This window comes from Equus quagga, chromosome 4 (assembly GCF_021613505.1).
Source record: "Equus quagga isolate Etosha38 chromosome 4, UCLA_HA_Equagga_1.0, whole genome shotgun sequence".
NCBI classification, from domain to species: Eukaryota; Metazoa; Chordata; class Mammalia; order Perissodactyla; family Equidae; genus Equus; species Equus quagga.
The window spans coordinates 116,114,983-116,128,753 of record NC_060270.1 but is presented as its reverse complement, the minus strand read 5'-3'; the positions used below and the strand labels follow the sequence as shown (position 1 = coordinate 116,128,753).

Below are 13,771 nucleotides of genomic sequence, written 5' to 3'. Positions count from 1 at the left end.
AAAAATAAAGTATTAAAAAAAAACAGATGAAGTAAAGACATTTTCAAACAAACAAAAGCAGAAAGAATTCATCAACAGCAGACCCACACTAAAGATATGTTAAAAGAAGTCCTTTAAGCAGAAGGAAAATAACATCAGATGGAATTAATGGCACCAGAGCAGGTAACTACATGGGCAAATAGGTAAGATGTTTTCTTATTGTTTAAATGTTTTTAAAAGATAACTGACTGTCTCAACAGAAATAATAACAATATTCTGTAGGCTTTACAACATACATAAAAGTAGAATGTATGACAATAATAGCACAAAGGAGACAAGAGGAGAGGGAAATATAATACTATAAGGTTCTTATACTAAACTCTGAAGTGTTATATTATCACTTGAAGTTAGACTATTTTAAGTTAAATATGTATACTATAAACCCTAAAACAACCCTTAAAATAACAAAACAATGGGCTGGCCCCGTGGCCGAGTGGTTAAGTTCATGTGCTCTACTTCAGAAGCCCAGGGTTTCACCAGTTCAGATCCTGGGCACGGACATGGCACCACTCATCAAACCATGCTGAGGCAGCATCCCACATGCCACAACTAGAAGGACCCTCAACTAAAAATATACAGCTATGTACTGGGGATTTTGGGGGAGAAAAAGGAAAAATAAAATCTTTAAAAAAATTATAGCTAATAAAGAAACAAAGGAGATTAAACGGTATCATAAAAAATATTCAATCCAAAAAAAGGCAATAAATGTGGAAAAGGACAAAAACAGATGGGAAATATAGAAAACAAACAGCAAGATGACAGTCTTAAACTGAACCACATCAATAAACCACACTGAAGGCAAAAGGTCTAAATACGCCAATAAAGGTAGAGATTGTCAGTTTAGACAAAAAGGAAAAGACCAAATTTTATGCTGTCTACAAGAAAAGCACTTTAAATATAAAGACATAAATTGGTTGAAAGTAAAAAAAGGAAAAAAGGAAAAAAATATATCATGCTAACAATAGTCAAAAGAAAACTGGAATGGCTATTTTACTATCAGATGAAGTAGATTTCAGAGCAAAAATATTATCAGGAAGAAAGAAGGTCATTTCATAATGACAAAATGGCTCATTAATCAAGAAAATATAACAATCCTAAGCATTCCCCTAATAACAGAGCTTTAAAACATATGAAGTAAAAACTGATAGAACTGCAAGAAAAAGTAGACAGATCTACAATGTTAGTTGGATGTTTTAATTCCCCCCTTGATAATTGATAGAACAAGTAAACAGAAAATAGAAAAAACATAGAAGGTCTGAACAACGCTATAAATTAATTTTGACTTAACAGACATTTATAGACTACTCCAACCAACAGTAGAAGACACATTCTTCTCAAGTGTACACGGAATGCTTACAAGATAGACCCTATCGTGGGCCATAAAACAAGTATCAATTAATTTGAAAGGATTCAAGTCATATAAAGTATGTTTTCTGAACGGAATTAACATAGAAATCAATAACAGAAAGATGTCTGGGAAAATCCCCCAATCATTAGAAACTAAATAACTTGTAAGGACCCATGGGTCAAAGAAAAAAATCAACAGGAAAGCAGAAAATATCTTGAAATGAATGAAAATAAACAGACATATCAAATTTGTGGGATACCACTAAAGCAGTAGTTGGGGAAAATTTATAGTGCTGAAAACCTATATTAGAAAAGAAGAAAAGGCCTGACATAAATTACCTCAACTTGCACCTTAAGACAAAAAAACCTTTTGACGAAATCCAAAATCCATTCCTAATAAAAACTCTCTGCCAACCAAGATAGAAGAAACTTTCTCAACTTGATAAGGGGCATCTACAAAGAAAAAAAAAACTATAGATAACATCATACTTAATATTTAACATCTTAAAGGACTGAGTGCATCTCTCTTAAATCAGAAACAAGACAAGGATGTCCACTTTCTCCTCTTTTCAACACTGTATTAGAGGTTCTAATCAGGTGAGAAAAAGAAATAAAGGCACACATATTGGAAAGGAAGAAGTAAAACTGTCTTTATTCACAAAGGACATGATCATACATGTAGAAATTCTAATGGGAACTACAAGAAAACTTTTAGAATTAATTAGTGAATTTAGCAAGCTTACTAGATTAAGATCTATATACAAAAATCAATAAAGAATACTCAGAAATTGAAAAAACTTTTAAATACCATTTACTATAGCACCAAAAATACATAATACTTAGGGATAAATCTGATAAAAATATGAAATATTTGTACACTAAAACTATTAAGACACTGCTAAGAGAAATTACAGACCTAAAAATACGAGAGATATACAATGTTCATGGGTCAGAAGAATCAATATTGTTAAGATGTCAGTTCTCCCCAAATTGATGTAGAGAGTTGATGCAATCCCAATCAAAATCCCAAGAAATTTTTTTTTTACATAAATTGAGAAGATGACTATAAACTTCATATGGAAATGCAAAGAACCTGGAATAGCAAAAAAACTTTGAAAAAGATTTATGACAAAGCTACAATAATCCAAACAGTGTGGTACTGGCATAAAGATATACAATAGATCAACGGAACAAAATAGAGTCCAGAACTAGATGCACACATATATGGGCAACACTTTTTTTATGATTGTGAAAAGTCAATTCAGTGAAGAAAAGACAGTCTTTTCAACAAATGGTGCTGGATATCCATATGCAAAAAAAATGAACTTCAATCCATTCCTCACACCATACACAACAATTAACTCAAAAATTTTCAAAACTCAGAGACTTGAATGTAAACTAAAAGCGAAACAAATGCGAGAAATTTTTTGTAACCTCAAGTTAAGCAAATATTTCTACATACGACAGCAGAACCAACATATATAAAGTAAAAAATTAAGTACATTGAACTTCATCAAAATTAAAAACATCTACTCTTCAAGACTCTGTTAAGAGAATGAAAAGACAAGCCATGGACCGAGAAAAAACATTTGCAAAGCATATCTGAAAAAGAACTTATATCTAGAACATATAAAGAATTCTCAAAACTCAAAAAGAAAACAAACAACCCAATTTAAAAATTGGACCAACAATGAACAGTGAACAGACACTTCACTAAAGGAGATATACGGATGGCAAAGAGCACTTGAAAAGATGTTCAGCATCACTAGTCATCAGAGAAATGCACATTAAAACCATAATGAGATACCATAACACACCTACTAGAATGACTAAAATTTAGAAGGCTAATAATAACAAGTATTGACAAAGACAGAGAGAAACTAGAACTCTTATATAGCGCTAGTGGGAATATAAAATGATGCAATCACTCTGGGAAAATGTTTGGTAGTTTTCCCAAAAAGGTAATTAAATATCTACCACATGATTTAGCCATTTCATTTCCAGATATTTACCCAAGAGAAATGAAAGTACATGTCCACGCAAAGACTTGCACATGAATGTTCACAGCAGCTTTATCTGTAATAACCCCAAACTGGAAATAATCGAAGTGTTCAACAAGTAAAGGATAAACAGTGGTATATCTATACAATGGAACATTGCTGAGCCATAAAAAGAAATAAACTATTGATACATGCAACAACATGCATGAATTTCAAAACAATTATGCCTAGTGAAAGAAGTCATACTCTCATTCCTCCAAAAAAAGAGTACATGATTTGATTTTAATAAAACTGTAGGACATTTAAACAAATCTACAGTGACAGAAAGTAGATCAGTGATTGCCAGGGGCAGAGTAAGGTTAGTGTGAAGAGGACTGATTATAAACAGGCAAGAGGAAACCTTTGGGGTTGGTACATGTGTTTATTATCTTGATTGTGGTGATAGTTTCATGAGTGTATTCATATGTCAAAATTTATCAAGTTGTATATTTGAAATGAGTGTAATTTATTGTATAATAATTACACCTCAATGGAAATTATTATAAAACAAAACAAAAATGAATGACTTCAAGGATTTTGGCCCAAGTTGCCCAAAGAACTGAATTTCCTAAACTGAGAATAAGAAGGCTACAGAATAAGCAAATTGTGGAGGGAAAACGAAAATTCAATTTTTAAAATGTTGAGTTTGAAATGCCTATTAGATATGAAGTGGAGGCATCAACTAGGCAACTGGATATACAAGTCTAGCGTTCAGGAAAGATGTCTGAGATGGTATAAATTTGGGAGTTCTGGCATATAGAAGGAATATTTAAAGTCAGCTGTGTTTGAATGAAGTAGGTAGCACTCAATAAAAATTAGTGGAATGAATAAAAATTCTAGGTACTTTACATTATTATTTCATCCTAACAAAAACCTTACAAAGTAGCAATTACTCTCTCTATTGTATAGACAAGGAAACTGAGGCTTAGGGGAACGAATCCCTAAGGGGAAAAACATGTTACATGTCCTCAGACTATCGGCTAATAAAATAAAGCAGCTATAGATTTAATAAATCTAGAAACAAATTCCCAAAGTCCATAATTGACATGTTAGTGACCTCCCTTAAATTTTACACATGTTAAAAATCAATGTAATCTACAAGTTAAAGATATTAAAGTCTGTGCTACCCAACTACTATATTTGTGTCATTTTAAAATTTCTAGAAGGAAAAAACAGGACACTTTTAGCTGTTACCTCAGCTGAAGAAACTGAAGGATACAGAAGTTTAATGAGGAAGAACCTGAACAGGGATCAAAACAGCTGTAGAAACTATTTTATAGTCTACTAGACACAAAAAAGAAAGTTTTATATTGGCATTTAGGGAAATGAACTGGTAGGTAAAATATCAGAAGTTCCTAGTCTAGGAAAATGTCATTTAAATTTCAAGGAAATATGTTCCTTGAATTTTAATTCTAACCTTTCAAAAAAAAAAAAACTTGGAAAGGTTAAAATACTACATCAAATGCTATAATAAAGGATATAAAACTAGAGACATGAAAGGCCATTCTTTGCTATAAAAAAAATTGCTGTGTTGATAATACCTCATTCAGGCATAATGGAAGACTAATACAAAACTTTTTACAGGTTTTTTCATTAAATACTATTATTCTGCCCAATGAAGTCATTATAAACTATAATAATTAACAAACCTAATTATCTTGACTTATGTAAAACCTTGACTTACTGGATCTTTAACACTGCCTCAACAAATATGTTCAATTTTATTCCGGTTCTCTCTTAGTGCATAAAATCAAAAATAAAGATAATAGTTCAACAATTTTTTCAAAGACTTCCATCCAGAATTGGTCACTGGCATACCAACTTCATTTAACTCTTTACTAAGAAATAAGGAAAAAGACAATAAGAGAAGATCAATGAGTGTGTCTCATCCTTCTCTTTGTTCTGTTAAAAGGCAGGGGAGAGGAGTCTCTGTAAACCAAGTTGAACAAAGTGGTCAGTACATCACTAACAAATTGAAATTTCTAAATTTTCTTCACAAAAGCTGAGTTACAGTCATCTTGACCATGTTTGAGGAGGTTGAAGGAATCAACACATTTTAATAATTACCTGCTTAGAATCCATGAAAGGAAGCTGAAGTTTCCTAAGACTTCATTAGATTCCAAAAAAAAGTGATATAAGGACTCCAAGGACTAACTCATGAGATGAGCAGGTTTCAATGAAATTACGCATTGAAAAGTTCAATATCAACATCTACCCAGATGGTCCAACTTATGATCAACTTCTGAGAATTCTATGTCCAATTTGTCCCATTTTGCTCCATTCTTACTACTTTATTTCAGATCACTAGCTCTTGCCTGAATTATTGCAGCAGCCTCTTAACACATCCTTACGTGCCCCATCCCCCTCCACACACTAGCTAGCCAGAACTAAGTACAAAGGTAAAGTGCAAACTTCTAAAAGGGGCTTTATAAAGCCCTTTACGATCTGACCTCTTCGTATTTCCTGGCTTCATCCTTTACCACTGCTATACATATATACCCACCCAATATACAAACACCAAGAATGTGTGTCCTCTCATATATACACACTAGACCTCAGCCATACTCAGCTATCTGCAGGCCCCCAAAAGCAACAGCTGCCCTTAAAGCCTCATGCTGCTTCCTCTGACTGGACTCTTCTCCCCACCCCCTACCTCTTTTGCTAATTCTCACTCTTCCTGAGATCTCGTTTTAAATGCCACGCCCTCTGATACCTTCTTTGTTCAACTCCTTCCTCCCAACCCCATTTGATGAGCCTAACACCCTGCAGCTAGCCTTCACCTAGCAATTCTCACCCTGAATCATAACTGTCTATATACCTAACTTTCTGTGGTAATATAACATAATCTTTCCAAGGGTAGGGGATGCTGTCTTATTCACTACTGTGTCCTCCAGTATCTAATTCAGTGCCTGACCCACAATAGAAATTGAACAAACTCATTCAGTGAATGTACTATGAAAGGTACTTCCTTCATAGAGGGGTCTTGAAACATCGCAGTTTTGGAACTCCTAATTAAAGAAATAACATACCTGTCTCTCCAACTCTTGTCCTGTTATGCCAGCTTCTACGTGAACTGTCAGATTATTCTCATCAACCCAGAGGATTCGATTCTGTTGCAAAGGAAGAAAGAAGTCTCATCTCCATGAATTACTGACATTTTCTGAGGAAATATAACTTCCTAACTCAAAACAGCAAGTGACAAGACAGTAATCAAGCAAGTAGGGTTACCTACACTAGAAAGCTCCACTTATCCTTGACTGTACAACATGACAGACATAGTAATATAGGCAGTATATCACGCAGGAGTTGGTTTAAAACATAGACTGCCTTTATTCAGATATTAATTGGAATTAAACTCTACTTCTTACCTTAGTCAAATTATTTAACTGTCTAAGCTTAGTGTTTCCTCATTTGTAAAGTGAGGATAGTAATACCTATTCACAGGGTTGATGTAAGGATTAAATGAGATACTGTACATAAAAAGCTTAGCATATACAGTTCCCGGCATTCTGCAAATAGTATCTACTCTATTAATAGTTAGCAATCACATCTTATTTAAGAATATCAGAAGATGGCCACCATGAGAGTAGAAAAAGACACTGCAAAGACACTTGAATATAGCACAGTTATACATCTATGGGGATACATTCTGCGAAACGCATCTTTAGGCAATGTCTGAATCCCCATTTAAACAAATGAACTGTAAAATAAAGACCATTTTGAGATAACTGGAAAAGTTGAATGTAAACTAAATATTAAGTGATACAAAGAAATACTTTTAATCTTGCCAGGAGTGATAATAATAGAGTGAGAAAATGTCCTTTTTAAAAGATACACAGAAATATTTAGGTGTAAAGTAGCATAATATCATGATTTGCTTCATAAATAGTAGAGAAAAAAAGAAAGATAAGCCAATATGACAAAATGTTAATAATTATTTAATCTAGAGAATGAATATACGTTTCTTTCTGCTTTCATGTTTGAAAACTTCAAATTAACTAAATAAATAAATAATAAACTTTTAAAATGTCTTTAAAATGGAAGAATATGTAACCAGGAAAAATGTTGACTACACAAAGATTAAGTTCATACCCAAATTAAAACTTTAACATGGCACAATATCCAACTCTTGGACCACAATGAGCCAAAACTTCAAAAAGTAATCCTATCACTAAAATTAGTTAACGCCTCTATTCTTCCACAAGCAAAACTACAACACCATTAGTAAAAATAGGGAGGACAAGTAAGTGTTGGTGATTCAAATTAACTTCAACTGATATTATTCATTTTCTTTTCTAATAATACAAATCAGGTCTTCTTTTGTATCAGTATTCTAAGCTATGCTTCTCAAATTATCAATTTTCACATGCCAATTTGGTAGAATCCATCAAGATACGTGCCTAAGAGTACAAGTGAACTTAGCTTTTGGAGGTCTGAAGACAAGAGCAAAATACAATGATGAAACAAATTTAAAACAAAGTGGAGAATATACCTTTTTAATGATAACTGAGCCATAAAGATATTTGTGTGTGTGTGTAAGGAAGCCCTGAGGTAACATCTACTGCCAATCCTCCTCTTTTTGCTGAGGAAGAGTGGCCCTGAGCTAACATCTGTGCCAACCTTCCTCTATTTTGTATGTGGGATGCTGTCACAGCCTAGCTTGATGAACGATGTGTAGGTCCACGCCTGGGATCTGAACCAGCGAACCCCAGGCCACCAAAGTGGAGGGCACAAACTTAACCACTATGTCACTGGGCCAGTCCCTAAAAATAATTTTTTAAATCAAACGTTATCTCCAAATACATCTTAAATTATCATGTACCATTTGTGAAGTATCCAAAGAAATAATTGTTCTTGTCTCATCTGCAGGACACATCAGGGCATACGAAACACTTGTTCCTCCTGCCAAAATAGGAAAAAACGTTATGTTTAAATATTTTATTTTTAGCTACATTTCTAGGGCAAATCCCTAATATAAAGCATACAGACAGGCCTGCTAGAAAAGTAATACCGATTTCTACTTTGCAAAATGTACTTTGCAAATGCTAACACACTAAAAGCAAACTCACCTTTATTTTATGCTGCTTGCCAAAATGAAGAAATATTATGGAGCTGAAAGCAATGGGATATGGCTTCATCCCCTGGGCACACTCAAGTGAAGCCCCTAGCAATTTGTGGAACTCCAAAAACATGAATTAGAAAAGTTCTAAGCTAATGATTACTGTGGAGAGAGAGCTTAAAAGACAAAAAACCCATCCTATACAACTAGAGACATCATTACCTCCTTTCTACAAAAATTATGACATTCATTTATCACTTAAAATAATCTCTTATATTCCCACACAAAAGAATATAAATGTGCTAAAATTGCCCAGATTATATGCTATTAAAAAATTAATTTATATGTTCTTCAGTAAAAAAGTGATTTTAATATAGAATAAATAATACACAGAAGTACTTAAACAATGTAGTACTTCTGTTTTCCATTAACATTTGTTATCAAAGGAAAAATGCTCTCCTGATACCAATACAGAACAATATGGTGTTCTTAGTTCTTAACCAGATCTGTATCACCATTTATCAGAATAAATTCTTAATTGGTATTTCCATGTGTTTTGGACAGAAAACATGTGGAACTCATCTTGATACAAGGTAAGAATTATACAGAATGTTGATCTACAAGGTTCACCTCAATTTTACAAGGTAAGACCATAAATTGCCAGTTATGAACACGCCTGTGATCAGTTAACCACTATTTGCTGTCACAGCCATTTGAAATCAGAAAAATATTTCATTAAAAGCCATACTGTAGTGCCTTTTTTGCATAAATTCAACAAAGTATCAGCTGAAGAAGGAGTGGAACTTCTGATTTGTTGGGGTCCTATTTCCATTCCATCAATGCCAATTCAATCAGCGAAGGCAATTTCCTTTGGCTTGCATAAGTTGTTGAAACAATGTGGTTGATCAAAGATCAAGAGATCAAATTTGTCTTAAAATGCAAACAATATCAACTTTCGGTATTAAAAGATATTATGATTTAATCATCATTGTCCTGATTTATCTTCTACACTGTGTAGCATTCCTTCTCAAAGGTTTATGTTGGGTATATTTTAGGCTTTGAAAAATAATATTCTCTCCAAAACGATACAGCCTAGAAAGTCATTACTAAATCAGGTACATTTTCTTAGTTAGGCATTAAGTCACAGCTTTAACTAGGATCCATAGGGAAAGAAGCCATGTACTAAGGGTAGGTACATCACGTCTCAAATAGTTTAGGTAGATCTACTCAGAACAGAAATAATCAGCATAAACCAATTTTCAGAATAACCATATCATAATTTCAAGAATGTTTTTTTTAGTGGGATGGCACAGATATTTACAATACAAACATTTTAAATAAAAAGAACAAATTTACATTATAGTAAAATTCAAAAGGCACAATACCTACCACCAATTGGTATGATACAAAGGTTATATTTGCATGCTAGATTCACAATCTTAACTACATCATCATGACACGCTGTTGAAAAAAGAGAAAATCAATTAATCAGAAAGACACACATAAAATCTGTGTCACGCTGCAAAATAAGGGTCTATAAAGTTCTTTAGTGTCTAAACTGTCTTCATTTACTCACTCACTAACACGTTAAATAGCTATATTAAAACAAACTTTATTACTTACCTGTTTAACTTGTCATTTTGAAATAATTTCATACTTACAAAAAAGTTGCAAAAATGGTACAAAGAATCTCCTTCACCCAGCCACTGGAAATATTAACATCTTACATAATTATAATTTAATTGTCAAATCAACTGACACTAATACCATACTATTGTTACAATACTTTTAACTAATCTACAGACCTTACTCAAACTTTGCCAATTGTTCCACTAACATTCTGTTTTCTGGACCAGGATCACACACTCCATTTAGTTGTCATGTCTCCTTAGTCTTCTTTAATCTAAGACAGTTCCTCAGTCTATCTTTGACTTTCATGACCTTGACACTTTTGAAGAGCATTGGTCATTACTTCACAGAATGTCCCTCAATTTGAGTTTGTATGTTTCCAAATAATTAAACTCAGGTTATACATTTCAGCAGGAATTCCACAGAAGTGACACTGTGCCTTTCTTAGTGTGTGATATCTGGAGGCTCATGATGCAGACAAGTCTCCTTCTGGTAATGTTAACTTTCATCATTTGCTTATATAGTATCTGCTGGTTTCTCCATGACAGGAATACTATAATTAACAGTATCTTGTCAGGAGATACGTAGACTATGTAAACATCATGTATCTCATCATACTTTCCACTATTAATTTTTGCACCCCTTCATGATCCTTTACTCTGTTTTTTAAACAAATTTTAAAATATTATACAAAATATACTGCATATGAATTCCCTTCTATTGTACACAACTGAAGGGTACTCTCTCTCAGTGTAAAAGTTATATATAAGTAACAAAAATCTGACTGCAGGGCCAGCCCCTGTGGCCTAATGGTTAAGTTTAGCAAGCTCCACTTCAGTGGCCCAGGTTCGTTTCCTGAGCGTGGACCTACACCACTCCTAAGTGGCCATGCTGTGCTGGCTCACATACAAAATAGAGGAAGATTGGCCACAGATAGCTGAGGACAAATCTTCCTTAGCAAAAGAGAGGAAGATTGGCAATGGATGTTAGCTCAGGACAAATCTTCATCAGCAAAAAAAATCTGACTGCAGAAGACTTTAAACACATAGCAAGAGATGCTAAGACTCAATTTGACTAGCAATAGGGCATTAAGGAGCGGAACAATATGGCAAACAGAGTATTTTAGAAAAATCAACCTTCTGACAAAACAGGGAATGGCATGAAGGAGAAAGAGATGAGGCAAGGAAACCATGCAAAAATCGAGTATAAAAACAAGACCCTGAAAGGGAAATAAAGATGCAAAGGAAAATATATGAGAACATCCATTTATGAAAGTAAAAATACTGTTCTATAAAAGTTATAATTATCATTCCCCAGGTTTGCTTAAAACTAGGAATATATGTCATTTGTATCATTCCAATTTTTAATGAAAATCTACTTTCAAGCTTTCAGATTAAGCTTATAAAGCTTTACTGTTTGTGGTAAAAATTTTTACTAAATGGAATACTAGCTCATTAGCAATTAATAAAATATGTGAAGATGTTTGCTAAAAACCTTTAACAAGGAGAGGAGGAAGAGCGAAATGGCGGGGTGACCTGACCCAGGACTCTCGCCCCTCCAAAATACAACCAAAGAAACGGAAAAACTGAATTTCAACCAATGACCCCTAATGCCAAGACTGTCAAAGACCTACAGAATAAGAAGACAGAGAATGGAGAGGCTGTAGCTGCCCTCAGAGGAGATAGAACAGGGTAAGAGAGAACTTCGCTCCCTCCCCTAGAGACTGGGATTGATGCTGCGAGTGAGGGAAGGAGCGGTGAGGGGCTGTGTGACCAGCGGATTGTCCAGGACTCCCGCCGCCGGTGCAGTGGAAACCCGGTGATGAGGGAACGCTTCCGTGTGCAGGGACCCCATCACGCCAGGGCCCCAGGAGACCAGAGAACGAGAGCTAATCCAAATCCAGATTTGTAGGCAAGAGAAAGTGCCCTCCCCCGCAACCCACGCTGGGTGCCGCCATCTTGCCTGAAGGTGGAGGGCTCAGAACGTGTGGCTCTCAACCCCCATCTAGTGGCGACAGGCTGTAACCGCAACCAAATACAACCATCATGCGCAAAAACCACTCCTCTACCATCCAGCAATTTATAAAAGCTCCAGACCAGAAGGAAAACAATAAAAACACAGAATTAAGTCCTGAGGACTTGGAAATAGGTAAACTAAGTGAAAATGAGTTCAGAGTAGCTATCATCAAAAAACTCAATGAGGTAGAGAGAAAGAGAAACAAGCCAATGAGTTCTGGAGTTACTTCACAAAAGAGATTGAAAATATAAAGAAGAATCAAACAGAATTACTCGAGAGAAAAAATACAATGGACCAGATAAAACAGAATACGGATTCCCTGAATGCCTGTGTAGACACCATAGAGGAGAAAATTAGCATAATCAAAGATAGACAGGCTGGATGGCTCCAGACAGAGGAAGAAAGAGAACTAAGAATTAAAAAGAATGAGGAAAATATCAGAGAGATAGCGGATTCAATGAGGAGAAAGAATTTAAGGATCATAGGAATTCCTGAGAACATGGAAAAGGAAAATGGAGCAGAAAGTGTGCTTAATGAAATTATAAAAGAGAACTTCCCAAATCTAGGGATTGAGGGAGAAATGTGTGCAGAGGAAACTTTCAGATCTCCTAGATTTGTCAATGTAAAAAGACCTACTGCGAGGCATATAGTAGTAAAAATGGCAAAAGTGAAAGACAAAGAAAGAATACTCAGGGCAGCAAGACAGAAGAAAATAACCTACAAAAGAACTCCTATCAGACTTTCAGCGGATTTCTCTGCAGAAACCTTACAAGCTAGGAGAGAATGGAGTGACATATTCAAAACTCTAAAAGATACAAATCTTCAGCCAAGAATACTCTATCCAGCAAAAATATCCTTCAGATATGAGGGAGAAATTAAATCTTTTCCAGACAAACAAAAGTTAAGGGAATTTGTAACCAAAAGTCCTCCACTACAAGAAATCCTCAAGAAGGCTCTCATACCTGATAAAAGAAAAAAGGGAGAAAGGGGTCACAAACCACAGAGTAGGGAGACAGAGAGATAGAACCAGAATAGGATAGCAAATATTCAACTATAGCATTAGGATAAAGGTAAGGAAACTACCAAAGAAAAGACGATCTTATCACTCTAACTACAAACTCATAACACGAGTTGGAATAAGAAATCAAAATAATAATTTAGGAGGGGAAGAGCAAAGGGACTAAATCAGTCTAGGCCAAGTAAGTAAGAGACCACCAGAGAATAGACTATATTATACATGAGATTCTAAATACAAACTTCAGGGTAGCCACTATACTAAAAAGCAGAACAGAGCCACAAAACATAAATAAGGAAAAATCTAAGAAACCCAGCATAAGAAATTGCAGTAGTCAATGCGTAGGCTAAAACACACAGGACAAGAAACAAAGGTAACGCAGGAAAACCAGATAACGAACAACAGATTGACAGCATTAAGTCCACATGCATCAATAATCACCCTCAATGTAAATGGATTGAACTCTCCAATAAAAAGACACAGAGTGGCAAAATGGATTAAAGAACAAGATCCAACAATTTGTTGCCTCCAGGAAACACACCTCAGCCCCAAGGACAAACAAAGGCGCAGAGTGAAGGGGTGGAGGACAATACTTCAAGCTAACAGCAAGCAAAAGAAAGCAGGCGT

At 34.8% G+C, this 13,771-nt stretch overlaps 1 protein-coding gene across 1 annotated transcript in view; it reads right to left on the bottom strand.

The window, feature by feature from the left end:
* The window catches only part of AGPS (alkylglycerone phosphate synthase), a 140,990-nt gene that overhangs the window by 78,844 nt on the left and 48,375 nt on the right, over nt 1-13,771 (bottom strand). The window contains exons 6-8 of the mRNA XM_046658916.1: nt 9,874-9,945; nt 8,248-8,327; nt 6,455-6,535 (exon numbers count right to left, since the gene is read on the bottom strand). Of these exons, the coding sequence (XP_046514872.1) occupies nt 6,455-6,535; nt 8,248-8,327; nt 9,874-9,945 (233 nt within the window). The remainder of the gene's footprint in view (nt 1-6,454; nt 6,536-8,247; nt 8,328-9,873; nt 9,946-13,771) is intronic.